This window comes from Musca autumnalis, unplaced genomic scaffold, assembly GCF_047663935.1.
Source record: "Musca autumnalis isolate F117 unplaced genomic scaffold, ASM4766393v1 scaffold_1, whole genome shotgun sequence".
Taxonomy (NCBI): domain Eukaryota; kingdom Metazoa; phylum Arthropoda; class Insecta; order Diptera; family Muscidae; genus Musca; species Musca autumnalis.
In genome coordinates, this window is record NW_027411644.1 from 235,187,660 (window position 1) to 235,215,016 (window position 27,357).

The window sequence follows — 27,357 nt, forward strand, 5'->3', positions numbered from 1 at the left end:
CTCTCTGTAGATCATGAAGATCCCTCTTGATATGCATATGTGCGAGGTCATATCCAAGCCGAACAAGTACTGCAACGAACGCATGTCATTGTGTTACCATACTGGAGAATCCTCTTCTCATCATGCAGTTGGTTTACTGATGACATGAGGAGATGTCCTTTTGCAGTTCTCAGAACGCACATTGGTTCAGGAATCGATTTTCCTGGCCAAAACTCAAATTTTTTGTCGTCACCGATTGTTAATTTCTATATGGGATTAGATAGTAAACATCAAGTAAACCAAAAAACCAGTAAGGAAAGGATCAAAGTCCTACTACTAATAATACCCTAATACCCTACACCACTGTGAATATGTAAAATATAAATCGGAGCTATATCCAGATCTTAACCGATTTTGATATAATTTGGCACATTTATTTCCAGACCGAATTCAGTCACACATTCCAAATTTCATCGAAATCGGAAATATATAGCGTGTTTGGTACAGAAAATACGTGAAATCGGCAGAAAATATATATGGGAGCTATATCCAAATCGGAACCGATTTCGATATAAATTGGCACACTTATTTCTAGACCGAATTCAGTCAAACATTCCAAATTTCATCAAAATCGGACGTATATAGCGTGTTTGGTGCAGCAAATACGTGAAATCGGGCGAACATATATATGGGAGCTATATCCAAATCTGAACCGATTTCGATATAATTTGGCTCAATTAAAGTGGCGAAATTTCGTGGCCACTGGGAACCACATATGTAAAATTTCAGCTAGTTCAAGCAAAAAATGTGGCTAAGATCCCTAAAATACCTTAAATCGGGAGGTATCGTTATATGGGGACTATACCGAACCGTGGACCTATCTTGACAATTTTTAGTGGAGCAATTTCGCGGCCATTGAGAACCTCAAATGTAAAATTTCAGCTAGTTTGGGCAAAAAATGTGGGTAAGATCCATAAAATACCTTAAATCGGGAGGTATCGTTATATGGGGACTATACCGAACCGTGGACCTATCTTGACAATTTTTAGTGGAGCAATTTCGCGGCCATTGGGAACCTCAAATGTAAAATTTCAGCTGGTTTGGGCAACAAATGCGGCTAAGATCCTTAAAATACCTTAAATCGGGAGGTACCGTTATATGGGGGCTATACCAAAACTTGTACCGATATAGCCCATCTTCGAACTTGATCTTCCGACGGATAAAAAAATGGTATTCCCCAATTTTCAGCGAAATCGGTCAACAAATGCGACCTGTATGTTGCGAACGGACGGACGGACGGACGGACATGCATAAATCGACTCAGAAAGTGATTCTATGTATATCCCTAGAAGGAACTATGGGTCTATCTCGCTTCCTTTTGTATGTTACATACAAATGCACTAACACATAATACCCCTTACCACATAGTGGTGTAGGGTATAATTACGTAAAAATATTAGAAGGTGTGGGCGTGGCGTGCTCCTAAAGACGACCATTATTTTGGCAATTTTGGAAAATACGTCATTTTGGCAAATTTGTGAAGAAAGAAATAGCTATTTCTCTGAAACTATAACAGATGTCGTGTTCGTTGTTTTTTGTTAGGTAGGTAGGATTGTTGTCTTTAAGAACTGTTGCAATAAATTACCGTAGAGTTTACAGGAAGTGAGCTATTTTATTTTTGCTCAGGTACTAAATTTTAGTGAAATTCCAAATTTAGTGAACTAGAACTTTTAGGGAACAGTTTGGAAAAAAGTTCAGTTTTCACAGAATGATGCCCGATGCGTCCTGTAGGTGCCAACTTCCACAGTTGGTCCGAGCTCTATGGATGCTTTGCGCGTCGCCACCATCAATTTGGTATAAGCAAGTAACATGTGGCTATTGGTGTAAATTGTGCCATTTCTTTTGACATTTGCATCTCGTATTACCTTTTCCAGCAAAATGTTGAATAGGTCAGACGAAAGGCTGTCTCATTGTCTGAAACCTCTTTTGGTACAAAATTCTTCGGAGAGGTTCTTTCCAATTTTAACTGAGGACCTAATATCAGTTAAAGTCATCTTACAAAGCCGGATGAGCTTTGCGGGGATACCAAATTCAGACATTGCATGGAATACTTTTGATCGGAGGGGACTGTCAAATGCTGCTTTATAATCGACAAAAAGGTGATATGTGTCGATCTGCATCTCTTGAGTCTTCTCTAGGATTTGCAGCAGGGTAAATATCTGGTCAATGGTGGACTTGCCAGGTCTAAAGCTACATTGGTATGGTCCAATTATTTCGTTGACCATTGGCTTAAGTCGTTCGCACAATATCCCTGACACTATCTTATAGACAATAGGGAGAAGACTTATGCCCCTATAGTTGGAGCATACAGTCTTATCTCCTTTCTTGTGGACGGGACATAGGACGCTCAGATTCCAATCGTTGGGTACGCGTTCTTCCTGCCAGATGGTGCTAACTAGCTGATGCATACACCTTATCAGCGCGTCGCCTCCGGTTTTAAACAGCTGGGTTGGTAAGCCATCGACTCATGCTGCTTTATTATTCTTCAGCCGGTTGATTGCTGTTTTTACCCCATCTTGGCCGGGCGGTATACATTCTATACCATCTTCTGGGATTGGATCTGTGGTATCATCGTCTTCGCTACTATTGGATACCAGCAGATTGGAGAAATGTTCCTTTCATATCCTGAGCACGCTATCTGTATCTGTTACCAGATTACCTTGCTGGTCTCTACAGGAGGATGTGCCAGTTCCAAAGCCATCAGTTTGATGTTTCACTCTTTGGTAGAATTTTCGGACTTCATTCTGGCTCCTGTACATCTCGATTTTTTCACACTCCCGCTTTTCCATTTCTCTCCAACATGCTGGATGAATGTCTTCCATCTATCACAACATGATCAATTTGATTACTTGTTCTTTGATCTGGAGACAGCCAGGTGCCCTTATGAATATCGAGATGATTAAATCTGGTACTGCTAACTACCATGTTTTTTGCAGCCGCAAAGTCTATCAGCCTCATACCATTGTCAGATGTTTCACTGTGGAGACTGAAGTTCCGACTGTTGGGCCAAAGATATTCTGCTTTCCAATTTTGGCATTAAAATCGCCTAGAATGATTTTAATGTCATGGGCAGGGCAACGGTCATATGTTTCTTCTAAGCGCTCGTAAAATATATCTTTGTTCTGTTCGTCCTTTTCTTCAGTGGGAGCAGGAGCGCAAATAAATCTGATGTTGAAGAATTTAGCTTTTATTCGAATTGCAGCAAGTCTTTCATTCACTGGGGTGAAGCTGGATACCAGATGTTTTAGTCTCCGTCTAACTACAAATCCGCAACCAAACTCATGCTTTACGTCATGGCAGCTATAATACAGTGCGTCACCTTTAGGTGTTGTTGTGACGCCTTTCCCAATCCATCGTATTTCCTGTATGGCAGTAATATCGGCCTTGTACTTTTCAAGTACGTCTGCCAATGCGAAGGCTGCACCTTCTCTATAAAGAGTGCGAACATTCCAGGTGCAGATTCGCAGATCATGGTCCTTAAAACGTTTGCGGGGTTCGTCAACTTTAGAGGGGTTTGTTTTTCCTTTCTTTCGTTTTTTCATAGTAGGCTGTTTTTTCTAGGGGAGGCTTACTAACCCGACGCCCAAACCCAAGTTTTTAACGTTCTTATGGGTGAACGCGCGGCACATGTTAGCTCACTACCTTTAACGTATGTTAAAGGCAGTTCCCCAGGTGACACCACGGGGAGGTTCTACAAAAATATTCGGCATTCGATTTGACTATGTATATGTAAAATCAAAACGAGGCTACAATAACTCCAAACAAAGATATAAAGCTATTTTCGCAAGCATTATAGGGGAAATTCAAAAATTCACCAAGCGGTATCTCAGAAACTTGTCCTGTGGCGAAAATTTCCTTTTGACTTCCTAGTATACTCACCAAGGGCTTTCATCTCCAAAAATAATTTTCCACAGCACAAAAACCTTGTTGCACAGTGTAATGTAACGCTTAAAATATAGTAAAATCAGTGGTTGCGTATACGTGTTGTCGTTAATCATACGCTATATAATCTCTGCATAAGCTGGAGGATATATTAAGTTTGTCATTAAGCCGATTTAGCCATGTCCGTCCGTCGTTTGTAATCACGCTATCGTCCGAACGAAATGAAATGTAGTAAAATCAATGGTTGCGTATTCGTGTTGTCGTTAATCATACGCTCTATAATCCCTGCATAAGCTGGAGGGTATATTAAGTTTGTCATTAAGTCGATTTAGCCATGTCCGTCCGTCTTTTGTAATCACGCTATCGTCCGAATGAATTGAGATAGAGCACTGAAATTTTGTACACATGTGTCTTTAGTCTGAACTTAGATCAAGTTCGAAGATGGGTTCATATCATTGAATTTATAGAAATCAGGGTGCAGCCTGCTCCTTCTGGGACACCTGTTGCATTCCGACCTTTGTATATTATATGACCATCACCAAAATCTGTACGCTTCGTCCTGTGGGACCCCCTATCTCTACCAATAATTTCGTGAGGATCGGTTCCGTTTTCTGGGTGTAATTTTTCGAATTTGGATTCTGATTGGAACCACACGTTTAATTGAAGAAATTCTTTTGTTCAGTGGGTTCTAAATCAATAAGCGGCGAATGAAGGTTTTGATTTTTTACCGAAATTTCGAACCAACGACCATTCTGTATACAGGATGGGCAAACAATGACAAAAAGGTGACTTCCAAGATGACTCAATCAAAGCGTTTAATGTTCTTCCTGTGTGAAAGGATAACCTTACGCAAAATCCTGAAATTCATGAAGTTCAGTATCTATCGTCAAATATGTAAGTCATCGCACATACATAATTGGCTCGATAGTCCTTGGAAAAACATTGGTCAAAAATTCCACAATTCCTGTGCTGAGACCACCAACATTCTTTAAAATCCAGCATTCTCCTTTACAAACTTTCTCCGAAAATTGAATTCATTTGAATGTCAACATCGGTATATTTTATAACGGAATTCAATAAGAATATATTTTCCTTTTATGTAAAAATTCTTGAAAGAAACATGAATTTCCCATTCAGATCTGTATACCCTCCAAAAGGTGAAGGAAAATGTGTACGTATGATTATTACACATCCATACATACATAAATATACATAAGTAAATATACATACATACGAATGCGAAGCGGTAATTCGTGTTTTCGTTCATTCTTATGTTCGTTGTCGGCTGTCATCGTTTGCTGGTGCTGTTGCTTCTACTCTTCTTCTGATTCATTGCGAAAAACTAGGACGCTGACCTGACGTTTCGTTTCGTTTCTTTTCGTTTTTTTTCTGAGTTCTCTACTGACGTCATGAATGAACTCATTCATGTCAGTGTAGTTTTGTGATATTGGCCGCTTAGCTGTTGTTGTTGTTGTAGTCATTGTTGCTGTTGGCATTTCAACTAACAAACGTTTTGTTTATACAAGTGTGCTACTGCGGCCCCCTGCTGCTGTTTATGTTGCCGCTTTGTTCTAATTGTTGTTGCTTGCCTGCCGTTGGGTGATGGTGTTGCAAGCATTTTCCTCTCTTTCCCCTTGTGAAGAGACAAAGAGCAGCAACCAACCTAGCGACGACATTTAGGTTGCTGTTGGTGGTGCATACGACGTAAATGCCGAATTGAATGTTCTGCCGTTCTGAATGACGACGAGGACGGAACTGTTGTTTCGTAAACATTGCTGTTAATGTGTAGCGACAGTGTATATGTGTGTGTGTGCAAGTTGGCTCTTTATATGCATCTTGTGCGCTGGTTTTATTTATTTTTTTTCTTGTTTGTTTGTCGTCATAAGTTTAGTGTCATTTGTTCATGGTTGTTCCATTTATAGCTTAAGGATATTAGCGTTTTTAACTGAATTTTGGTTGCCAGAACTAAAGAAGTGCTGTGCTGTGTTTTTATTCGTTTTGTGTTCTTTTGTATGACGCTTTTGTTATCGTCGTTGTTGTTGCTGTTGTTATCAGTTGAGTGGCTGAGGTATTGCTTTTCTTAACAAATAATGCCAGTTTTTTTGACGACGACAACGACGATGATGAAGATGTTGGTGATGACGCTGACGATGATACTTCAACTGTCGAAGGAGAAATCTGATAAATTTGAGGTCAATTGCGAAAATGTTTTTTATTGTTGGTTTTTTTCTTTCTCTGCCATTGGATAATTAGTCAAAGGGAGAGTGGAGAAAAAAATCATGAGTGTGAGATTGATTGTGTTCACATTTCAAATTAGATTTGCTGCATGATGATGATTGTGTCACGGTTGGTTTTGCTTTGTTTCTATAGTCTAATCAAATTTCAAAACTATTCTTCCATTGATACTATATGGTTTTGTATTACACTATGCAACACCCAAAATTATTAAAATTATTAATCTGACACCTCAGCGTGATAGAAGACCAAAAAAGAGAAGATATGTGCCGTTTTTCCCTATCTCATCAACTTTCGCTGTTATAGATCTCCAAAGGTATGGTGCTTTGATGTCAAAAGGGAAATTTGAATTAATCTTGGAGGCAAAGTTGTAGCTCATCTCCAAAAGAGCAAAAGTTGCAAACACATAAACTCCATCAAACTCCATCTTCTATGTTATAATCGTCAAGATGTAATTTCTTTTTACATATTTCTCAGGTTTTGGTCTACAGATATCAAACCGATCAAATTTGAAGCAAACGACCAACTGCAACAAGTAAAAAAGTATCAGTCGACGTTGCCGACTGTGATATACCTCATCATGTGTGGATTATAATCCAAAAAAACTTACGTATTTAGGGGGGGGGGGGGGGGGAGTGGGGGGGGAGTTTTGAAAACAATATGGATAGGATTAAAGCGCAAAAAATTGCGGGGATATCGATTGATAGGGCTTTTTTAAACTGAGTTTCGACAATATTTAGAGTACAATTTTAGCGAATATTTTCGAACTTTTGTGGGGGAGGTATCGGATCCTTCCACCTTCGAATTTCATATGATATTCCAAGAAATATTACGATATCCGAAGTGTGGACGAGCTCTCCAGTCACTACATATGGTGCCATAGGGGGTTTTTACAACTTTCGGGCTTTTTTCTCAAGAAGTATGGACTTGCCCTTGAAAAAACTTTTACTGCCGTAATTCAGGCAGCGAATGCAAGTTGCTTCAACAAAAATCATAGTGATCCGAGAGCAGGTCTTAAAGTGAATTTATCCAAAAATGTGTGTGGGAGGTACCCGACGGAGTGCACAAATATAGTCCATATTCGAACCTGACCTATACCTGGTAGATATATTAGGATGTGTAAAGTATGGACCATATCTGTCACTCCCATCATGAGTTATCGTACGCTCATTATTTCCGAAGATTTTTGAACTTTTGTGGGGGAGGTACCGGAAGGAGTGGCCCGATATAACTTATCTTCGAACCTAAACTAAGTTTGGACAAAATATTATGAAGACCAAATTTGGACCGAATCGACAGATCCGTTCGAGAGTTATCTTGCGCTCCACCCATTACAAACGGTGTCAATGGGATTTTTTGCAACTTTCAGTTTATTTTCTCAGGAAGTATGAACTTGCCCCTGATGAAACTTGTACCGTCGTATGGGGGTCAGTGAATACAAGCTGTTACAACAAAAATCAAAGCGATTAGAGAGCAGGCCTTAAAGTGAACTTATCCGAAATTTTGTGTGGGAGGTACCCGAAGGAGTGGAACGACTGAGTCCATATTGGAACCTTATCTAAGTCTGGGAGACGTTTCACAATTTGCAAAGTATGGACCAAGTCGGTTACTTCCTTCAAGAGTTATCGTACCGATATAAGCCATCTTCGAATTTAAACTAAGTTTGGACAAAATATTACGAAAGCCAAATTTTTGACCAAATCGGCTCATCCGTACGAGAGTTATCGTGCGCACCAGCCAGCCAGACAGACGGACGGACATTGCTAAATCGACTCCAAATTGTCTGAAACACATTTCGTCCAAACATACTTGGGGTCTAAAACCGTTATTTCGATGAGGCACATTTTACCCGTATGATAGTGTATATACCCTCGTTAGCATAAATGCTGAGGGTATAAAAATGTACCTTAGATCTCAATAAACATATTTTTATGGTTTTTTAAGGTCAAAATAGGAAAGCAAATTGCATTTTTATCCTGTTCTCTCTGGTTCTGGTCCACAGATACTAAACCGGTCAATATTCGTACCCTTAAGAACTTTTACAGATAGTTCAAAGGTTCCAGAAATTTGTTTACTAATATCTTTGCAACATTATTGTAGTTGATAGTTACCTTCAGTTTTGAACGGTTTAGTATCTGTGGACCAGAAACACAGAAAAAAGTATAAAAATCTCATTGACCTTTAAAAATAGTTTATACAGCGTTCGAATGCTCTAGAAAGATATTTACTGAGATCTAAGGTACGTTTTTGTAGTTGACTGTTTACTTTAAATTTGATCGGTTTCGATACCTCAGACCAAAACCCCAGGAAAATATTTAAACAAATTTTACCTTGCCGATTTTGATCTTGCAGATGAATTTTGATGGATTTATATGTTTACAATTTTTGTCCTTTAAGACAAGAGCTACAACTTTGCCTATGTATAAAAACTACCAGCTCCGATATTCTGGTCTTTCAATGCTTTATAAATGTAAACGGTTTTGTTAAAATGTAAAAAACACCCCTCAGTGTAATGTTGGCTATATTTTCTGAGTACTTCAGTCATGTAAATTTTCTCTACAAGTGGTGTCGTAAGACACGCCGTTCGGAGATAAAAAGTCACGGTGCTTTTGAATCAAATTTAAATGGAAGGTGCTTACACCTGGGAAGCTTTTGCGGATTCTGAAACTAGAATGTTCATAGATGAGAAAAATCAAAAAAAAAAAAAAAAAATCACCGGAGCGCTTTTTAAATAAATCGCTATTCAAATTAATATATTTAGGTTTTCACGATTTTGCTTGGAAACTGCAAGTCGTATCGAAATGGGAAGAAAGAAAATATTGTAGCTATTAAAATTCTCTACAAGATTGGCCTTTGTGATATATTCGTAGGTTTTACCGTTATTGAGATATAGAAGTTCAAATGTATTGACAATGTATTGACTGTACCGGTTCCTTATAAAACAATGTCATACATGGTGCACCTTAACTAACTTTAAGTGAACTTTAAACTCCAATGTTCATAGATGAAAAAAATCTAAAAACAACAAAAAATCACTGGAAGGATTTGTAAATACATCGCGATCAAAATTCACATTTTTTGGTTTATTTTGGGTTTTCGCGATTTTGCTTGGAAACCGCAAGTCCTATCAAAATGGGACTAAGGAAAAATTTGTAGCTGTAAAAATTCTCTACAGGACTGACCGTTATGATTTGTTCCTAGGTTTTACCATTTTTGAGATTTAGAACTTCAGGTCACATTTGTAGGGTTTTTTATGTTAGGTTTTCACGATCTGCTTGAAAACGGTAAGTCTCATTGAAATGTGACAAGAAAAAATCGTATAGCTGTGAAAATTCCCTACAAGATTGGCTTTTGTAATTTTTTCCTATGTTGTACCATTTTTGAGATATATAAATTTAATTTGGGAAATTGCAGTGATGACATTGTTTTATAAGGAGACGATACAGTCAATGCATTGTCCTAATTTGAACTTATATTTCTTAATAACGGTAAAACCTACGAAAATATCGTAATGGTCTATCTTGTAGAGAATTTTCATAGTTAAAATATTTTCTTTAGTTCCATTTCGATAGAACTTGCGGTTTCCACGCAAAATCGTGAATACCTAAAAATCGTGAAAACCAACTTGAATCGCGATTTATTTAATAAGCGCTCCGGCGATTTTTTTGTTGTTTTGATTTTTCTCATATATGAACATTGTAGTTTCAGAATACGCGCAAAAACTTCTCAGGTGTAAGCACCTACCATGTAAAGTTGTTTCAAGAGCACCGTGAAGTATATACTATATTATTGACCTAATGTGAACTGGGGTGCTCTAATTGATACGAACAGTCTCCCTCGTCTCTTAACATTTGCATCTCGTATGACCTTTTCCAACAGAATATTTAAAAGACCACAGGAAACCACCGGCGCAATAAAATATTCTGAGCTATAATATAATTATTAGTTTTTTTACGAATGTTCCTATGTATGTCCATAACTTGTGGTGGGGAAGTTGTCTGACCACTTTGAACTCTGAATGCCCAATTACATCCAATTCGCACTGAAAAATTCGGCGGAACGGTTATAGGGGGGGGCTATTCCATAATTTGTGGTAGCAAAGTTTTTTGACCACTTTGAACCCTTAATACCAAATTACCTCCAATATTACCGGGCACAGTGGTTCAGAATCGTTGTTTCCTGGTCTGTAACTTTTGAAAGGATATAGATATTTTAATTTTTTCATAATTTTTTGTTGCAGAAGAATTCAAGGTCAAAGTTAAACATATTAATTTTTTTTATTTTTTGCATCCAAATATGAGTGTTTTTTAGTTTTTCATATGTTCTTACTATTTAAAAAATGAAAAATACCAAAAAACAAGCCATAAAAATACTAAAAAATTAAAAAAATATTTTTTTTAATAAAAAATACTCCTTTGGTTTTCATAAAACTCATATAATTCTTATAAAAACTCATATACTAAAATAATGTCCAATTGTGTAAAAAAGCTATATTTTATATGGGAAAAGGTGTGGAAAAACACAGACATTTTTGTCCATGTAATTCCAAAAAATTTAAAAAAAGTGTTATATGGACGGAACGTACGTTTACAAATGTGTATATGGGCTGAAAGAGGACACTCTTGGATACCATTCTGTGAAAACGGAACTTTGTTCCAAGCTGTTTCCTAAAGGTTCTAGTCCACTAAGTTTTGAATTTCACTAAAATTTAGTACCTGAGGAAAAATAAAATATATATTTAAAATTACCCCCCATACCATTGCTATCGAAAACGATATCGTTTTCGAATGTTTCTCGAGAGTTTTGCGGATATTTTGTTCGAGAACGACACACGAGAATGAATTAAAAACGATTCACTCGTCGCTCAGTTTGTGGCAGGAAATCCTTCGATTTCGAATATCGTTAATAATATTATTAGCGAATGATTGACGATAGTTTTACGATAGTGGCGAAAAACATTTTTTGTGGAGTTTCTTGATGTTTCTGTTATGTACCTTTTCCGTTTTTATTTCTTTATGTTTGCGACGCGATATTTAACTGTTGATAAACATTGTTGTCTTGTGTTTGGCAACCTACCCATATGTTGTCTTTATCAACACTTATTGTCTATATTATACGTAGCATTTATATCGAAATTATTTGAAAAAAGCAAATGGGAATTTTTTACAAACAACGTAAATTTTTTTTTAAACAAAAAAATTTTCAAAGTAAAAAATGTTTCTCGAAACAATTTTTCTTGTGAAGAAAAAACATTCGCCAAATGTTCGAAAACGATATCGTTTTTAAACTTTTGACGAACAAAAGAACAACGTGCTTGTGTACACCCGAAAAACAATTGCCAATTCTTCGATTGTGATATCGTTTTCGAAAGTTGTGTCGAACATTCGAATAATATCCGCAATTGGTATGAGGGGTATATTTATTGAAGCGATTCTTAAAGACAACCTACCTAACAAAAAACAATGAACACAATATATGTTATTGTTTGTGAGAAACAGCTATTTCTTTCTCCAGAAATAAAAAAATGACGTATTTCCAAAATTGTGAAAAAAATGGTCGTCTTTAGGAGCACGGTTTTGGCCCGGAAATCGATTCCTGAACCACTATGTAACGTAGATTTCCTAGGTCTAAAAAACATTAGTATGACCCGATTATTCCATTGACCATAGGTTTTAGCCGTTCACAAAATACGCCCGACAGCACTTTATATCCGATGGGCGGGAGACTTATGCCTCTGTAGTTGACACTAACCGTCTTTTCTCCTTTCTTGTGCACGGGAAATAGCAGACTAAGATTCCAATCGATGATTATGCATTCCTTCAACCAAATTCTGCTAATAAACTGATGTATACTACTTATCAGTATGTCTCGCCATCCGTCTTGAACAGTTCGGCCGGTAGCCCATCAGCTCCTGCTGCATTATTGTTTTTCAGCCGATTAACTGCTGTCTTGACTTCACTTTGGCTAATCAGGAAAACTCTCAATTGCTTCTGGGATATCTTCATGGCCTCGCCTATTCGATACCAAAAGCTTGATGAAATGCTTGTTCCAGATCCTCAGCATGCTATGAGATTCCCTTCATCATCTTTTCAGGATCATGTATCTGCACCATACCCTTCAGTTTGGTGTTTTACACTCTGGTAAACATTTCGGACCTCATTCTTACTCCTGAACATCTCGAGTTTATCATGCTCATGCTCACGTTTTTCTTGCTCTTTCTTTCTCCTAAAAATTCGCTTCTCCTCTCTCGTCTTCTTCTGATATTTTTCCTTGGCGTTTCGGGTTGCTACTGACTGTAGGGTTGTTCTTTTCAGTAGTCTTACGACACTCCTGTTGTTGTGGTTTTTCGTAGATTTTGCGGCAGTTTCAAGATATTGGACTATTCTTTGCCACTGCGCTTCCACATTATCTGTACAAGGATTGCCGCATTGCAACATGTACGTCAAAGGGAGTAGGCTTGTGGTATCTGCTGTGTTTGCAGCCTCTCGACATCCAACTTCGATTTTAGGTTAGATCGCACTTTTGTCGCAACAAAAAGATGAGTGCGTACCTTGGCTGAGTGCGGACCCAATATGAAAAGGGGCAGCTGGTCTAAAACACACACTGTAACTATTTATTGCCTAGCCTACTCCATCACTATGGACGCTATTTAAGCCTGCCTGTTAGACTCGTTCATTTGGAAGTTCTCGTTTACACCTTTGGTCTCCTCTCTCTCTCTCTGTCTAGATCATGAAGATATCTCAAGCATATCAACCAAGCGGGTACTGCATCGACAACATCTTGTTGTGCTGATGTACCGCTAAAATCTTCGTCTCCTCATGAAGGTGGTGAGCCACCCTGTTGCAATTCAAAGGGCGGCATTGTGCCAGATTTGAATAGTTTTCCATTGCGTTGCACTTATATTTGCGGACCAAACTGGGGCCGCATAGCTTACCGCAGATCGACGTATCCCGTTATGTGCGGTCCCCAAGGTTTCTTTATCTGTGCCCCAAATGTTTCTAGCTAGTTTGTAGTCGGAATTCTGCTCCTATACTGCTTACGGAACCCAAATTGATGGTCGGCAACTGTTCGCTGGGGAGGACTTAAGCCTCAATGGTCTTTGCTGCGGGCAAGAAAAGAAAAATCTGTACGATTCACTTTTGCGGGCATCCCTGCGTGGCTTTAGCAGCAGGACCACCCTGTTCATTAGAGAGAGATACTCGACTGTCGGCACATCCAGCCGTTTCAGCATTACCATGGAGATTCCATCAGGGTAAAACGCTTTGGATGATTTAGCGTTCCTGATAACATTCGCAACATCTTCCATTGTAAATTGATCGATACTGGATTGACCCTAAACCACACAACACCTGTATTCTGGCCAGCGGCTGCCACCCCAGGGCTGTGTGTTTGCCACGTTTATTGTCCTCCTTAGGTCCAAATACAAATCTTTAAACAAAATTCACGTTTATTGCCCTCTTAGGTCCATATAAAATCTTTAAAAAATCCACGTATTCCCTCTTTACGTCCAAATAAAAATCATTAAAAATTAGCGTTTATTGTAATTAAATAAAATAAAATGAAAATTTTTAAAAAAATCAGCGTGTTGTCCTTTTTTGGGTTCAAATAAAAATCTAAGAACATTTATTGTCCTTTTTGGGTTCAAATAAAAATCTTTAAATATACACGTTTTTTGTCCTCTTTATGTCCAAATAAAAATCTTTAAAAAAGACGTTTGTTGTCCTTTTTGGGTCCAAATAAAAATCTTTAAAAAATCCACGTTTGTGGTCCTTCTTGAGTAAAATAAAAATCTTTAAAAAATCCACGTTTGTTGTCCTTTTTTGGCCCAAATAAAAATCTTTACAAAATACAAGTTTGTTGTCCGATTAGGGTCCAAATAAAAATCTTTGAAAATCCATGCATATTTTCCTTTTTTGGGTTCAAAAAAATCTTAAAAAATCCACGTTATTTTTTTTCTTTTTTGGGTCCAATTAAAATTCTTTAAAAAATCCACGATTTTGCCCTTGTTTGGGTCCAAGTAAAAGTTTGTTGGCCTTTTTTGGGTCCAATTAAAAATCTTTAAAAATTTGGGATTTGTTCGTAGGACCACTCATGCTACTGTTATTATGTACAATCAGAGGCTGTACATATGTTTAAATTTTTTTGCAGCCTTTTTCGATTCCAGTAACCGGTTGGTGATTAATTTATTTTTTTTTTCTTTTCATTGCAGTATGTAACTTTATAATACATGAACGTTGTGTCACAAATGTTGTGACTCCTTGTTCCGGCATTGCACCCTGTATAATTAAGGTAAGTATGAATTGCAGAACCTTAAGATTTGAAAAGATTTTTTTAAAATTTAACTAAAAATTGTATGGTTTAATTTATTTTAGAATCCCGTGGCTCATTGTTGGTCGGAACCTACACAACACAAAAAGAAATTCTGCACAGTATGTCGCAAACGTTTGGATGATGCACTTTCGGTGCATTGCATAGGTAAGGGGAATTATGAAGTACATTTTTATATGTTTCATTGAACAACTTTTGTATTCCAATAGTTTGTGAATATTATGCACATCTCGAGTGCCAAGATTTCGCTGTACCAGATTGTACAGAAAATGCCACCTATGTACCCGGCAAGGAGCTTCTGAATGTAAAGCATCAAGTAAGTTTTAGTTTGTTTCCTGGAAATAATAAAAATAAAATGGGGTAGTAAGTAATTATTAGAAGTAATTATCATTATTCAATAATTATCATTATTCAAATTCATTTCGAAATTTACTTATTATTTTATTAAATTATTATTTTTTTTTTTTTTTGGAGAAAAAACACTAATTTCTATTTTCTTCTCAATAGCATCACTGGCGAGAGGGCAATCTACCATCAAATTCAAAATGTGTTTACTGCAAAAAGACCTGCTGGTCATCAGAATGTCTAACAGGTGGGTCATAGAAATTTGAACTCATCTACAATATAAAATATACTTATCTCTGTTTGTTGTTCTCAGGCTATCGCTGCGAATGGTGTGGTCTGGTTACACACGCTGGATGTCGCATGTACCTGCCAACCGAATGTACATTCGGTTGTTTACAACCGATCTATTTACCTCCGCATTGTGTTTCAATACCACGTACCGAGGTGCCAATTAAAGAAATAATGGGTGTTCGAAAAACCGAATCCGAATCGAATTTAGTTCGTGACTATTCATGCCGTAAGTACCCAAAGAAGTTTTAATGGAATACCATAAAAAAAAGAAAAGCCACAAAAAATGTTGTCCTAAATGTAAACTCTCAAAATGTCTGAAATATATGATGTTGTAATAATATTGTGCAAAATTGGCAACCAGAATTGCATTTAACACTTTTTCATTTCATTCATGAAATTTCCCTATTCTTTCCAATTCATCACAAGGAAATGAAAAAAAAAACAATTTTCCATTAAAAATTCATGTTGACACCTAAAATTGACATATCCACACAACAACAGCTCCACAATTCCTTCCCCACTCATTCAATCAGTAAAGAGATTGAAATGACAGCTTGACAAGTAGTTGTGCGCTTGTGTTACTTAGTATTCCCAACTGTGTGTGTGTGCGTGTGCATATGTGTGTTTATGTTTTTTATTGTTGTTGTATTTTCCCCCACTTTACAAAAATCAAACCCCATACATTTCACAATTGAAGAACATTTTCAAAATTCCATCATCCCAATAAAAAACTTCATTCATTGCATTTCCTCATGTTTTACATATTTTTATTTTGAAACAAAACAAAGCAAACGAACATTTGCAACATTCACTTGCCATCAATGTCAACTACAACAACAACGACATTATTTTAATTATGAAAATCCTACACTTCCACACATTTTCACACAAATCCATTTCATTCAGAAAAAAAATATTATCCATTACCATTGCAAGCACACACATTCTTACATATGCAGCAAAATATTCGAAATTTTGTTTTGCTTTTCAAATATTTTTTTTTAATTTTTATTATTACAATTTTATTCACAGAAAGTATTATTTTTAAGGATTTATAAAGAAGTTTTTTTTTGAACGACATTTTGAATGCAGATCTCTAAACTAATTTCTCCTAGGGCAACATAGATACATACATATGCATATTAGGGTTATGACTTTTTGAAATTTTTCTCAAAAATGATTTCCTGTAGTGAAAATGAATGAACTTTTGCCTATTAATGCCTAAAACAATGCCATTCAGGGTACACCTTAACTAACTTTATATGAAAACCGCTTACACCTGGAAAGTTTTTGCGGATTCTGAAACAGCAATATTCATAGATGAGGAAAATCCTCTTTAGGTCCAAATAAAAATCTTTAAAAAATCCACGTTTATCGTCCTCTTTAGGTCCAAATAAAAATCTTTAAAAAATCCCCGTTTATTGTCCTCTTTAGGTCCAAATAAAAATCTTTAAAAAATCCACGTTTATTGTCCTCTTTAGGTCCAAATAAAAATCTTTAAAAAATCCCCGTTTATTGTCCTCTTTAGGTCCAAATAAAAATCTTTAAAAAATCCACGTTTATTGTCCTCTTTAGGTCCAAATAAAAATCTTTAAAAAATCCCCGTTTATTGTCCTCTTTAGGTCCAAATAAAAATCTTTAAAAAATCCACGTTTATTGTCCTCTTTAGGTCCAAATAAAAATCTTTAAAAAATCCACGTTTATTGTCCTCTTCAGGTCCAAATAAAAATCTTTAAAAAATCCACGTTTATTGTCCTCTTTAGGTCCAAATAAAAATCTTTAAAAAATCCCCGTTTATTGTCCTCTTTAGGTCCAAATAAAAATCTTTAAAAAATCCACGTTTATTGTCCTCTTTAGGTCCAAATAAAAATCTTTAAAAAATCCACGTTTATTGTCCTCTTTAGGTCCAAATAAAAATCTTTAAAAAATCCACGTTTATTGTCCTCTTTAGGTCCAAATAAAAATATTTAAAAAATCCACCTTTATTGTCCTCTTTAGGTCCAAATAAAAATCTTTAAAAAATCCACGTTTATTGTCCTCTTTAGGTCCAAATAAAAATCTTTAAAAAATCTACGTTTATTGTCCTCTTTAGGTCCAAATAAAAATCTTTAAAAAATCCACGTTTATTGTCCTCTTTAGGTCCAAATAAAAATCTTTAAAAAATCTACGTTTATTGTCCTCTTTAGGTCCAAATAAAAATCTTTAAAAAATCCACGTTTATTGTCCTCTTTAGGTCCGAATAAAAATCTTTAAAAAATCCACGTTTATTGTCTTCTTTAGGTCCAAATAAAAATCTTTAAAAAATCCACGTTTATTGTCCTCTTTAGGTCCGAATAAAAATCTTTAAAAAATCCACGTTTATTGTCCTCTTTAGGTCCAAATAAAAATCTTTAAAAAATCCACGTTTATTGTCCTCTTTAGGTCCAAATAAAAATCTTTAAAAAATCCTTTAAAAAATCCACGTTTATTGTCCTCTTTAGGTCCACATAAAAATCTTTAAAAAATCCACGTTTATTGTCCTCTTTAGGTCCAAATAAAAATCTTTAAAAAATCCACGTTTATTGTCCTCTTTAGGTCCGCTTACACCTGGGAAGTTTTTTTGGCGGATTCTGAAACAGCAATATTCATAGATGAGGAAAATCCAAAAACAAGAAAAAAATCGCTGGAGGGATTTTTAAATAAATCGCCGCCAAAGTTCACATTTTTGGGTTTATTTTACGGTTTCAGGATTTCCTTTGGAAACGGCAAGTCCTATCGAAATGGGCCTAAAGAAAATGTTATAGAGAATTTTCACTGCTACAACATTTTTCTTAGTACTATTTCGATACGTCCTCCTGAAAACCTAAAATAAATCTAAAAATTGGAACTTTGACCACGATTTATTTAAAAATCCCTCCAGCGATTTTTTTCTGTTTTGGGATTTTTCTCATCTATATACATCGCTGTTTCAGAATCCGCAAAAACTTCCCAGGTGTAAGTGATTTTTCATTTAAAGTTAGTTAAGGTGTATCCTGCATGCTATTGTTTTATAAGGATACGATATAGTCAGTGAATTGACCCAAATTGAACTTCTACAGCTCTTACTTACTTACTTAGCTGGCCCATTACAGAACATTTGTTCCATAGGCCAAACTAAGAAAAGATCTCCATTTCTCTCTCTTTGTTGCTTCGCACTCTGGAATACCGCGCCTTTTCATCTCATCATCCACTTGTTTGCGCCATCTATTCCTTGGCCTGCCAATTCTGCGTTCACCGCCAAGCGGTCCGTATTTATAAGCCATTTTAGCGGGTTCATCATCGCTCATTCTTATGATATGGCCTAGCCAACGCAATCGCTGCATCTCGATACGTTTAACAATATTGATGTCGTTGTATAGCAGATACAGCTCGATATTCACCGTCAACGCAGATTGGTCCGTAGATCTTTCGAAGAATTTATCTGTCAAACACACCAAGCACTGCCATGTCTGCTTGCGCAAGTACCCTGGCTTCGGAGCCATACATCAGCACGGGTAGTATCAGTGTTTTGTAGAGCGTTATTTTTGTTTGACGAGATGTTGCTTTGTTCTTAAACTGCTTACTTAAACCTTCACAACTGATGTCGTTTGTTGTGTTTACGGCGGTGCCGAGGTAGACGAAGTCTTTTACTACCTCAATATTATAGGAACCAACTTCCACAGTCGGTCCGAGCTCAATGGACGCATTGCGCGTCGACACCATCAACTTGGTCTTCTCACCGTTTACCGCCAGACCCACTTTAGCAGATTCTCCTTCGACCTTCATAAAGGTATCAGTTACTTCTTTTACTGATCGTCCCATGATGTCTATATCATCAGCATAAGCAAGTAACATGTCGCTATTGGTGTAGATTGTACCACTTCTTTTGACGTTTGCCTCTCGTATAACCTTTTCCAGCAGGATGTTGAAAAGATCACACGAAAGGCTGTCTCCTTGTCTGAAACCTCTTTTGGTACCAAACTCTTCGGAGAGGTTCTTTCCTATTTTAACTGAGGACCTCGTGTCAGTTAGAGTCATTTTACAAAGCCGAATGAGCTTTGCGGGTATACCAAATTCAGACATGGCGTGGAATACCTTTGAATGCTGCGGGCTGTCGAGGGCTGCTTTATAATCGACAAAAAGATGGTAGGTGTCGATCTGCATCTCGTGGGTCTTCTCCAGGATTTGCCGCAGGGTAAATATCTGGTCAATGGTGGACTTGCCAGGTCTAAAGCCGCATTGATATTGTCCAATTATCTCGTTGACCATAGGCTTTAGTCGTTCGCACAATATCCCTGACACGATCTTGTAGGCAATAGGGAGTAGACTTATACCCCTATAGTTGGAGCATAAAGTCTTATCTCCTTTCTTATGGACGGGACACAGGATGCCCAGGTTCCAATCGTCGGGTACGCGTTCTTCCTGCCAGATGGCGCTAACTAGCTGATGCATACACCTTATCAGCGTGTCGCCTCCGGTTTTAAACAGCTCGGCTGGTAGGCCATCAGCTTCTGCTGCCTTATTATTCTTCAGCCGGTTTATAGCTGTCTTTACCTCATCTTGGCCGGGTGGTATACATTCAATACCATCTTGTTCGATTGGATCTGTGGTATCTTCGTCGACTTCGCTACTATTGGATACCAACAGTTTGGAAAAATATTCTTTCCATATCCTTAGCACACTATCTGTAACAGTTACCAGATTACCTTGCTGGTCTCTACAGGAGGACGTGCCAGTTCCAAAGCCATCAGTTTGATGTTTCACTCTTTGGTAGAATTTTCATTCTGTCTCCTGTACATCTCGATTTGTTCACACTCCCGCTTTTCCATCTCTCTTTTTTCCTGCGGAAAAGACGTTCCTCCTCTCTCCTTTTCTCCCGATACCTCTCTCGTGCGCTACGCGTTGCTACTGATTGTAAAGTAGCCCTATATTCCACATTTTTCTCCTCGGTAGCAGCACGACACTCCTGGTCATACCATGGATTCCTTGGTGGAGGTCTCTGGTATCCAAGTACTGATTTTGCTGCTGTTTGCATGGAGTGGGCAATGTTTTGCCATTGTTCTGATATGTTATCGGGACGAGGAGTGCTTTGATTAAGCAGTTGGGTCAGTTGAGTGGAATATGCTGTGGCTATCTGTTGTGATTGCAGCTTACCGATGTCCAACTTCCGTGTTGTGTCTGTTCGCACTTTGTTTGCTACGTTTAATCTGGTACGTACCTTTGCCGCAACAAGGTAGTGGTCTGAGTCTATGTTTGCACCTCGGAACGATCTAACATCCAACACGCTTGATGCATGTCTTCCATCAATTTGAATCAAAGTGATCAATTTGATTTCTTGTTCTTTGATCTGGCGATAGCCAGGTGGCCTTATGAATATGGAGATGCTTAAATCTGGTACTGCTAACTACCATGTTTCTTGCAGCTGCAAAGTCTATCAGCCTCATACCATTGTCAGATGTTTCACTGTGGAGACTGAATTTCCCGACTGTTGGGCCAAAAATATTCTCCTTTTCAATTTTGGCATTAAAATCGCCTAGTATAATTTTAATGTCATGGGCAGGGCAACGGTCATAAGTTTCTTCTAAGCGCTCGTAAAAAATATCTTTGGTCTGTTCGTCCTTGTCTTCAGTGGTAGCATGAGCGCAAATAAAGCTGATGTTGAAGAATTTTGCTTTTAATCGAATTGTAGCTAGTCTTTCATTCACTGGGGTGAAGCTGGAGACCAGATCAACTACAAATCCGCAACCAAACCCATGCTTTACGTCATGGCAGCTATAATACAGTGCGTCACCTTTAGGTGTTGTTGTGACGCCTTTCCCAATCCATCGTATTTCCTGTATGGCAGTAATATCGGCCTTGTAATTTTCAAGTACGTCTGCCAATGCGAAGACTGCACCTTCTCTATAAAGAGTGCGAACATTCCAGGTGCAGATTCGCAGATCATGGTCCTTAAAACGTTTGCGGGGTTCGTCAACTTTAGAGGGGTTTGTTTTTCTTTTCTTTCGTTTTTTCATAGTAGGTTGTTTTTTCAAGGGGAGGGTTACTAACCCGACGCCCAATCCCAAGTTTTTAACGTTCTTATGGGTGAACGCGCGGCACATGTTAGCTCACTACCTTTAACGGGTGTTAAAGGCAGTTCCCCAGGTGACACCACGGGGAGGTCAGTGTCCACTTGAGATGAAAGAGGGACCAAGATAAATCCTGGGCTTTGCCATGTTAAAACCGGTCAGGACCGTTCCTTGGTATCTTCCATCCCCTTCGTCTGGACTGCAATAGTATAATTTTTTCTAGGCAAATATTTCCCAAAATATGGGTCCCGAACCCTCTCGCACAAAATTACATTTAAGTTCATATTTTTACATTGAGGTCAGGATTTTGCTTAGGCTTAATGTGGCTGGGCTAACAGACATATCCTTTAGACTTCTTAATTGTAATTCCCCAAAAGTAATGAGAAATTATGAAATGATCTGCATTCCATATTTCACAACATTATTTTATATTTTATATTATTTTAAATTAAATTTATTGCAAAGTTTATTTTGTATATACCTTTTTGTTTTTTAAAATTTGTTTTTTATTTTTGTATCATTTTGCTTTCGAAAAAAACTCCTTCACGACTTCTAATTAATCCAAAAAATATGTAAATGTAATGTGTGCGCGCGCTCTCCTAGAAGATTATAGCAATATCGACGATGTTGAATGTGCTGAAATTGTAGCTGCTACATCATCAACTGCAGAAACAGCAGCAGCAGCATCTGCTGCAGCTACTGTATCGTCCATTACTGCAACCAAACAAGCCGTGGAAAATGCCGCAACAACAGCTATGAGTAGTAAAAATGGCAATGCTTTAACATTAAAAGAGCTTTTACTATTGCAAAGACAACGTTTAGAACAATCAAAACAAAATTTTTTTCTTTCCTCTTCACCCTCATCATCGTATGCTCCTTCACCGATACCCATGCTAATAGCTGATGAAAGTTCGACTCTCACACAAATAGCTGTGGATGCGACAAATGAAAATGTTATAGATGATGACGGCGATGCTGATGATAATGAACAAAATGCTGATAATGATAATGACGCCAATGACGAGGATCGTCCGGAAGAGCAAACAAATCAAACAACCAATGAAAATATTAAAGAGTTATTAGAGGTTAACCCTAAGATAGCCAGTAAACGAGAATGCACAAAAGCCAGCAATCGTAAAAAGTGCCAAAAGAATATTGCAAAATCTCCCTCGACATCATCGTCGTTGCATTTATTTTATACGAATATAGTACGTAAGATACCATATCCCGGAGGTGGCGGTGTTGGTCGCAGTGGCCGTAAGCATCTTTCTTCCAATACCGATGATGATGAAGTCGATGGTGGTGTATGTGATGTCAGCGGTGGCGACATAAGTGATGATTATGAGCACTGTGATGTAGATTTGGCAGATTCCTCAAAATCGCGAGCCATTAAATCAAAACAAGCCGAAGTATTAAGTGATGAAAGTAGTGGCCGTGGTGGCCAGCAGTTGACACCTGGTACTGGCACTGGCAGTGATATTGAATACCATGGCGATGTCGAAGGTGAATCCACCCACCATGAAGGTTTCTATGAAACCTCTGATACGGGTGGCGAACTAACCAATACCGATGATATTGATATTGATTCTAGCATGAATCTGCTTAGCAATTTAAGTTGTAACAGTAGTAATAGTAATACCTCCATAGAGAAACGTATTAGTTTAAATAGACATAGAAATGCGCACAATCTCCAGCTGTCCACTGCAATGGGTTTTACGCCTGGCACGCCCAGTAAACCCAAACGCAGCGCAGCCAACACTGCCTTAGGTGCGTTCGAGAGTACGAAACAAAAGACTGCAGCCAAGCCTATACCAGCGCCCAGCAGGGGGCTACATCATCGCCATCCGGCACTGAGTTCACCGAATTCCAGTGATTGTTCATCAGCCTCACCAATTCCACCGCATCCAGCCACAGCGCCACACCCCTTGTCGCCGGTGGGTCGTAGTAAATCTTTCCAGGAACCTGGTGTTAAATTGCATGCCCAAAGTCCTGGAGGTAGATATAAAAAATATGCCCGTTTATTTCAGCGTCGACGTTCGAAACGCTCCCATGGTGGCACAGCTGCTGGTGGTGGTAAAGTGGAGGGTAAAAATATTCACAGCAATTATAGCCTTGATACCATGTATCAGAATATTGAAATTACCATACAGGATGAGGATGGTAACTATCAGCCATATGATGATAACTATGATACCTATGATCGTCATCGCAGCGATGATCATCTTGTCGATGCCTACGAAGATGATGATGATGAAGTTCTGAAAGAGTATTCCCAATTTTTGGGTAGCCGCCTAAGACCCTATCATCACCACTCGGCATTATATGGTAGCGGTATTCACAGCGATGATGGTGGTGGTGGTGACATCAGTGATGGCGGTAGTAGCCGTAGCCGTTCAAGGCTGAGTGATAATGAACACGTCTTTGGAAAATTGCTGAAACGTATGCGTCGGTTTTCAATGGGATGGCGTAGTAAACCACGTTATCACAAACGCAGAGGTGATTTGATTTTTCTTCTTCTTATTTTTTTGTTGAATTTGTAATTTTCTATAATTTGTTTTGTAAAGTAAAGCAACAAAAAATAATAAATAAAATTTGTATTGATTTTTGTTTTCTTAATTAACAGCATTTGTTTTGTATTTTTTGTCCCTGAAATGATTTTTTTGTTTTATTTACAGTTTGTGTTCCAACATTTTTAGTTCGTTTGTTTATTATTTCTTTTCAAAGTGTAATTTTTTGAGTACCACAATTTATGTTCGTACGTTTTTTTGTTAGAAGATTTCGTCTTTTGTTTTCAACAAAATTAATCAGCTAATAATCATTCATTGTCGTTAACCATATTTTGGCACTCAACCAACAACACCCTTCGTAAACTTAACACAAATCATTCGATCTCTATTTCTCACAATCTGTCCTTACTAATCAAAAAAATTCATGTCTTGAATGTGTCTTACTAATCAAAAAATAAAAGCATGATTCTAATGTGTTTTAGGTAATAATTCATAGTTAAACATAACCTCAATGCATGTCAATAACACAACTAAACTAACGTGAATGAAGATCGGCGTGACCGAGTAAATAGCTTATGTAGTTACAAAAATATTATATATAGATATGCAATAAAGGGCTATCTGAACACTGAAAATATAAATTATAAAATAAATATGAAATATAAATATATATAAAATATAAAACATAAAATATAAAACATAAAACATAAAATATAAAATATAAAATATAAAATATAAAATATAAAATATAAAATATAAAATATAAAATATAAAATATAAAATATAAAATATAAAATATAAAATATAAAATATAAAATATAAAATATAAAATATAAAATATAAAATATAAAATATAAAATATAAAATATAAAATATAAAATATAAAATATAAAATATAAAATATAAAATATAAAATATAAAATATAAAATATAAAATATAAAATATAAAATATAAAATATAAAATATAAAATATAAAATATAAAATATAAAATATAAAATATAAAATATAAAATATAAAATATAAAATATAAAATATAAAATATAAAATATAAAATATAAAATATAAAATATAAAATATAAAATATAAAATATAAAATATAAAATATAAAATATAAAATATAAAATATAAAATATAAAATATAAAATATAAAATATAAAATATAAAATATAAAATATAAAATATAAAATATAAAATATAAAATATAAAATATAAAATATAAAATATAAAATATAAAATATAAAATATAAAATATAAAATATAAAATATAAAATATAAAATATAAAATATAAAATATAAAATATAAAATATAAAATATAAAATATAAAATATAAAATATAAAATATAAAATATAAAATATAAAATATAAAATATAAAATATAAAATATAAAATATAAAATATAAAATATAAAATATAAAATATAAAATATAAAATATAAAATATAAAATATAAAATATAAAATATAAAATATAAAATATAAAATATAAAATATAAAATATAAAATATAAAATATAAAATATAAAATATAAAATATAAAATATAAAATATAAAATATAAAATATAAAATATAAAATATAAAATATAAAATATAAAATATAAAATATAAAATATAAAATATAAAATATAAAATATAAAATATAAAATATAAAATATAAAATATAAAATATAAAATATAAAATATAAAGTATAAAATATAAAATATAAAATATAAAATATAAAATATAAAATATAAAATATAAAATATAAAATATAAAATATAAAATATAAAATATAAAATATAAAATATAAAATATAAAATATAAAATATAAAATATAAAATATAAAATATAAAATATAAAATATAAAATATAAAATATAAAATATAAAATATAAAATATAAAATATAAAATATAAAATATAAAATATAAAATATAAAATATAAAATATAAAATATAAAATATAAAATATAAAATATAAAATATAAAATATAAAATATAAAATATAAAATATAAAATATAAAATATAAAATATAAAATATAAAATATAAAATATAAAATATAAAAAATAAAATATAAAATATAAAATATAAAATATAAAATATAAAATATAAAATATAAAATATAAAATATAAAATATAAAATATAAAATATAAAATATAAAATATAAAATATAAAATATAAAATATAAAATATAAAATATAAAATATAAAATATAAAATATAAAATATAAAATATAAAATATAAAATATAAAATATAAAATATAAAATATAAAATATAAAATATAAAATATAAAATATAAAATATAAAATATAAAATATAAAATATAAAATATAAAATATAAAATATAAAATATAAAATATAAAATATAAAATATAAAATATAAAATATAAAATATAAAATATAAAATATAAAATATAAAATATAAAATATAAAATATAAAATATAAAATATAAAATATAAAATATAAAATATAAAATATAAAATATAAAATATAAAATATAAAATATAAAATATAAAATATAAAATATAAAATATAAAATATAAAATATAAAATATAAAATATAAAATATAAAATATAAAATATAAAATATAAAATATAAAATATAAAATATAAAATATAAAATATAAAATATAAAATATAAAATATAAAATATAAAATATAAAATATAAAATATAAAATATAAAATATAAAATATAAAATATAAAATATAAAATATAAAATATAAAATATAAAATATAAAATATAAAATATAAAATATAAAATATAAAATATAAAATATAAAATATAAAATATAAAATATAAAATATAAAATATAAAATATAAAATATAAAATATAAAATATAAAATATAAAATATAAAATATAAAATATAAAATATAAAATATAAAATATAAAATATAAAATATAAAATATAAAATATAAAATATAAAATATAAAATATAAAATATAAAATATAAAATATAAAATATAAAATATAAAATATAAAATATAAAATATAAAATATAAAATATAAAATATAAAATATAAAATATAAAATATAAAATATAAAATATAAAATATAAAATATAAAATATAAAATATAAAATATAAAATATAAAATATAAAATATAAAATATAAAATATAAAATATAAAAAAAATTAGGCTACCTAGGGTTTATACACTTTAGTAAGATAAAAATATGCCTCACTGAAATAGTTATACCCTCAGCATTTATGACCCGGTCTACACTAGAGTGAATTTCATTAAAAAATTTCATGAAATTAGGCGTTCTTAGATCGAATTGCCCACTACATCAATTTCATGAGTTTACTCTACTATTGAACTCATTCTAGAAATGCCTAATTTTATAAAATTTTTTAATGATATTCACGCTAGGTGGACCGTGACTATGCTAATGAGGGTATATACAATTTCATGCGGGCAAAATGTGCTTCATCAAAAAATGGTTTTAGACCCCAAGTATATTTGGACGAAATCCGTTTCCGACAATTTGGAGTCGATTTAGCAATGTCCGTCCGTCTGTCTGGCTGGTTGAAGCGCACGATAACTCTCGAACGGATTAACCGATGTGTTAAAAATTTGGCTTTCGCAATATTTTGTGCAAACTTAGTTTAAGTTCGAAGATTGGTTATATCGGCCCACTCCTCCCGGTACCTACCCCACAAAAGTTGGAAAATGTTCGGAA

The 27,357-nt window shown here is 34.2% G+C and overlaps 1 protein-coding gene across 25 annotated transcripts in view; it reads left to right on the plus strand.

Moving 5' to 3' along the window:
- The window catches only part of LOC141389243 (diacylglycerol kinase theta), a 140,167-nt gene that overhangs the window by 84,102 nt on the left and 28,708 nt on the right, over nt 1-27,357 (plus strand). For 12 of the 25 annotated variants that reach the window (XM_073960513.1, XM_073960516.1, XM_073960508.1 and 9 more), the window contains exons 3-7: nt 14,366-14,445; nt 14,529-14,631; nt 14,694-14,800; nt 14,992-15,076; nt 15,143-15,346. In XM_073960513.1, the coding sequence (XP_073816614.1) occupies nt 14,366-14,445; nt 14,529-14,631; nt 14,694-14,800; nt 14,992-15,076; nt 15,143-15,346 (579 nt within the window). Of the gene's footprint in view, nt 1-14,365; nt 14,446-14,528; nt 14,632-14,693; nt 14,801-14,991; nt 15,077-15,142; nt 15,347-21,788; nt 23,682-27,357 lie in introns of all 25 variants that reach the window. The other 13 variants (XM_073960499.1, XM_073960501.1, XM_073960492.1 and 10 more) reach the window with 2 other exon arrangements.